This window comes from Penaeus chinensis, chromosome 29 (genome assembly GCF_019202785.1).
Source record: "Penaeus chinensis breed Huanghai No. 1 chromosome 29, ASM1920278v2, whole genome shotgun sequence".
Lineage (NCBI taxonomy): Eukaryota > Metazoa > Arthropoda > Malacostraca > Decapoda > Penaeidae > Penaeus > Penaeus chinensis.
Genome location: NC_061847.1, coordinates 26,819,302 through 26,824,301, shown reverse-complemented (window position 1 = coordinate 26,824,301; position 5,000 = coordinate 26,819,302). Strand labels below are relative to the sequence as shown.

At 33.6% G+C, this 5,000-nt stretch overlaps 1 protein-coding gene across 3 annotated transcripts in view; it reads right to left on the bottom strand.

Moving 5' to 3' along the window:
- LOC125040648 (leucine-rich repeat-containing protein 45-like) overlaps positions 1-5,000 on the bottom strand; it is a 13,769-nt gene that overhangs the window by 5,827 nt on the left and 2,942 nt on the right. For 2 of the 3 annotated variants that reach the window (XM_047635312.1, XM_047635313.1), the window contains exons 3-11: positions 3,538-3,704; positions 2,959-3,137; positions 2,648-2,776; positions 2,064-2,235; positions 1,719-1,932; positions 1,135-1,212; positions 702-813; positions 351-457; positions 1-25 (exon numbers count right to left, since the gene is read on the bottom strand). The exon at positions 1-25 is cut by the window's left edge and continues 125 nt beyond it. In XM_047635312.1, the coding sequence (XP_047491268.1) occupies positions 1-25; positions 351-457; positions 702-813; positions 1,135-1,212; positions 1,719-1,932; positions 2,064-2,235; positions 2,648-2,776; positions 2,959-3,137; positions 3,538-3,704 (1,183 nt within the window). The remainder of the gene's footprint in view (positions 26-350; positions 458-701; positions 814-1,134; positions 1,213-1,718; positions 1,933-2,063; positions 2,236-2,647; positions 2,777-2,958; positions 3,138-3,537; positions 3,705-5,000) is intronic. The other variant, XM_047635314.1, reaches the window with a different exon arrangement.

Below are 5,000 nucleotides of genomic sequence, written 5' to 3'. Positions count from 1 at the left end.
TAGACACCTTTTCACGCATCTCAGTCTGGGAATGAGTGAGAGGAATAATGTACATTACTATTTATGTCAATATATTCAGTTTTCCATTAGATCAAGTAGACGTTTTAGTAAAGTTCAATAATTATGACATGGAAACTTCATACTTTTTACAATTGTTTGTATCTAACTCCTCTGGAAAACTGATTAGTTTATACATTACATCTTTTCATTACAACATAAAGGAAAATTTATTCTGAAATAAAGTCTGAACTGAATTACAATTAGTAATCCTTTTATTTGTGTATACATCAGTATACATAGATATAATAGGCACATTAAAAGTTCATGTGGGATTAATTTTAACGCAATACCTCAATCTGCTGATATTCATTCTTGATCCTCTGCACTTCAGTATTATGCTGCTGTTCCATCATTCTCATTACCTCCTTATGCTTTGCAACCTCAGAGGCCACAAGTTCTGTGAGTAATATGAGGAAAAGACTGTAAGAACAAATTTCTCAAAAATAGAAAATTCTCAACGAAAGAGTGAAATATCAAGTAAATCTATTGAAGTACATATTATACTTCATGGAAAAAATAGTGCTATACACATATCATAAGGGCTCTAGCTCCATTACCCACATTCGGATGAAAACAAACATCATAAAAAAAAACAATATGATACCAACAGTTAGCCAAAAAAATTAACTTGATGTACTAACCGTCACATTCTGCTCTTGCGCCTTTTACTTCCGACTGCAATGAGCACACCATCTCTCTAAGGTCAAGTACTTGTCTCTTTTGGTTGCTCTTTTGGAATTCCAGTTCTCCAATCTACATATTTAATACATTTATTTATTTATTAAAATTATTCAAGGGGTTATTTACTAATAACAAAGTAATTACAAATTAAGGGAAAAAAATATCTTCGATCCATACACATTTACATATTTTCATCTACCATGCTTATTAAATTATCATATATTTTACATCAATGACCCCCTGATGGTAAAAGATGGATATCATGCATATTTATCTTCCTATCTATTTAATAATAATACTGTACATACTATTATCTATGTACATACTGATTCATAACAAGGCAATCTCAGACAACACAACTTTTCATTTTTTTTAAACAATTTGAACACCTACCTGAGCGTCTAGCTTTGCAACTGTGTTCTGCATTGTGCGTTCTATCTCACTACGTTCCATCTTCATAGCCTCCATTGTCTGAAATTAACACACTGGTTATGAGGGTTTTATAATGCCTATCATAAACAGTTAAAATAAAATCAGTAATAACACAAAAAAAAAAAGGTTAAAATAAGGGAAAGAAAAATATTCTCTTTTTTCATAAACTCAGCATCATTACTATTTGAGAGTGAAATCACATTTCAGTATCTATATGGTTAGTGAAGATTGATTTATACTAGATTTTCAAGTCAACTCTGATTATGAAATTGCTGCCTTACTCTTCATTTACCTGTGTGATTTCCCTGTGAATCATAATTTAGTAAATAAATTATCATTTGATTTTATGAGCTTGTAAAAAAATTGTTCCAGGTACATGTGATTTATTTATTTTATTTTATTTTATTTATTTTTTTTTTTTTTTTACTTTTTTATTAATTTTATTTCATTTTTTTTTTTTTTTTTTTTTACTCTAGTCAGAAAAATAAATTGGTTATCCAGCTATTACCAAAATATCTATATACAAAGAAAAAAAGTCTGCCTACCTCCCGATCTCTGTTACTTTGTTTCTGAGCTTGTTCCTGATTTCTCTGCAACTCTTCCTCGAGTGTTTTGTTCCTTGACTCCATGGCCGTTAACCTTTCCTGGCAAAGTTGAAGGGCCGAGGTGACCAGTGACAGTTTCGACTCCACTGCCTCTACTTCTAGCTTCTTCGAATGCAGGCTCTCTTCCAGCTGCCCCGTGTGAAAGGAACTTTGCCTTTTTTGTTTTAAAAAAAAAAAGTGTTAGTGATGGCATTGAACAGAACACACATATACATACATCTACCAAAGATGAAAATGTGAATGAAGACCAAGGTGACATCAAAAAGTTGCAGAGATATTCCTTACTTAATGGTTTTATTCAGCTTAAGTTCTGTCTCTGCTAATGTTTCTTGCAGACGTTCAATTTCATAGGTAGAATGGCGTTCGTGGTGTTCCAGCTGTTGCTTTAAAACTTCAGTGCGGGTCGTGTACTCCTGTGTCACAACTGCTGCTCTGCTGTTCGGGGCCAGTTCTTGCTCTTAATAGGAAAAGCAAAAATGTTTGATTAAATCTGAATGATATGATATTACACGCAGATGCACATCCAGCATGCATAGGCACACACAGATAAACACAGGCACACATACACACACACATGCACACGCACACTCACTCACTCACTCACTCACTCACTCACTCACTCACTCACTCACTCACTCACTCACTCACTCACTCACAGGGGAAGGGGAAGGGGAAGGAGAAGGAGAAGGAGAAGGAGAAGGAGAAGGAGAAGGAGAATAAGGAGAAGGAGAAGAAGATGAAGGAGAAGAAGAAGAAAAGAAGAAGAAGAAGAAGGAGAAGGAGAAAGAAGAGAAGAAAAACATGAAGAAGGAGAAAAATAAAGAGAGAATACTACAGAACATGAATTATCGACAATGTAATTCACTTACCGATGGAAGATATGATATCATTTGGTATATTGTTACCAACCAGTTCAATTTTCTTCAGGGAGCGATTATGGTGGAGGCTCTGCAGGAGGGTCTTAGCTCCCGCTGCCCCAAGACTGTTCCATCGAATATCTGAATTATTAAAAAAATTAGTTCACATAAGAAGGGTATTGATACATATGCAGACCCAATATGATTATCAAGAAAACAAAGTATAAAAATGGTAATGGCTTTATCTTTCAATACCATGCCACATATAATTTCACATTTCTTGTTCTTTTGAAATTTGTTTAAAACTCTTTCTTACCACATACCAATAGCAGTCAGGGTATTGTTTTTTGCCAGAGCTTGGGCAATGTGAACAGCAGCATCGGTTCCTAGCTGATTGCTTCTGAGGTCTAAGTACTGGAGAGCTGAGTTGCTTCCAACAGCTTCACAGAAAGCTGCAAAGCTCTCTGTGCAAAGACCAAGACTGTTCCATTCCAATGACAACCTGAAAGATTTAACCAAGTTTTGAACATTTTTTTTCAATATATTTATTAAAAAAAGACTACTTTCTTTAAGGAAACTTATAAACAACAAGGAAAAATTAATAATAATAATAATAATAATAATAATAATAATAATAATAATAATAATAATAAAAATAATAATAATAATAATAAAACCAAATTTAAAAATACTTTCTGTACTGTAAAACAAAATCGTCTTTGTAGCAAAAAGTAATACCAGATAAAATCAAGAATACACTGACAAAGTTTCTCCATGCAAATGTAATAAGAAAGGAAAAAATATAAATACACAAGAGGCAAAGCAAGAAAATACTTAACTTCAAAAAGAAAGAAATATAAGAAGTAACTAATTTTTTTATGTAAATGTACAGCCTCAAATACCTTGTTATTGTACTATTATGGCGAAGCATTTTCGCAACAGCATGGGTTCCATTGCCCTGTACACTATTACCCTTGAGGGACAAAGTCTTCACAGAGGAGTTACCGCACAGTCCTAGAAGAATTGATTTTATACCATCTTCTTCTAGTAAGCAGTCCTCAAAACTGGCCTTGAAACAAACAATATCAAAATTTATGCAGTTAAATCATACCTCCTTTTAACACAAAATTCTAAGAGCTCAATAGATGCTACTTATCACTGAGATATGTGTGGCATTTACATTAACCAGTATTAAAAGAAAATCAAAAGCTTTCTACACTAACCTGAATGTGTAATGAGGAATTGTGATTCTTTTCTCTTTTTTAGTAATATAAACATATATATATATATATATATATATATATATATATATATATTAACTACGAACGAAATATCATATACTCATTATCATTAGTTTTTAAAAAATCACATACATGCTTCACAGTCTTTCAGTGTTCTCATATGCACACGTATGACAAAATAAGATGGAACATATTATATGACAAAAAGTGGAAGACAAAACTTTTTCAGATCTGATATTCCATGAAACTGTTTATAATGAATTGACTGACAAATACTCCATTCACCATCACGTAAAATTAAACACACAGAAGGGCGTGCAATGATTGAAAACTTATGTATTAGACTATAAGATATTGGGACATGTTCAACCTTTAAAACTACATATGATCAGAGTATGCAAAATATGAAGGTCTAACCAATTTTCCCCACTAAAGTGATATAGCATACAAAAGAAAAAATAGAAAATGAAAGTTCCACAGTTTATTCTCCAACTGAAAATGATGCTGTCAGCAAAGAATTGTCTAATATGTAAAAGCCTTGTAATGTGTCATTCTGATTCCTGGGATCTACCTCCCCTATCCCAAGTTGGTTGTCGTGGGTCGGGGAGGGGTTGCTAAGCTTAGGAGTATTATGTATGTGTTCTTAGGTGTACTAGTGTAAGCTGGTGAAATATGTCTACTTTGTTTAAGTGTATTATGTATTGTGGGAGCCTATTCCAGTCACGAATGGTGTGTGGAAAGTATGAGTGTTTGTAAGAATCTGTGTTGGCATGGTATGTTACGTATTTTTGGTCGTGAGCATTTCTTGTATTTGCTATTTTTGCATGGTGTAGGTAATCTTGTTTGTTTATGTCAATTTGATTGTTTGGGATTTTGAACATAGTTGTAAATCTGTGTGCTTGTCTGCATATTGTGAGGGTGTCCATGTGTAATTGTTGTTTAATATGTGTTGTGATGCCAGGAGTTTTAGTGTAATTGTTCGTGATGAACCTGGCTTCATCAAGGGATCGGGAGTAAGGGTCAGAAGATAGAAAGTTGTCTCTGTAAGTCGTCACGTATGATCGAGTCCGTGTTGGCTCTAGAGTAGAGCAAAATAGATCGAGTCCGTGTTGGCTCTAGAGTAG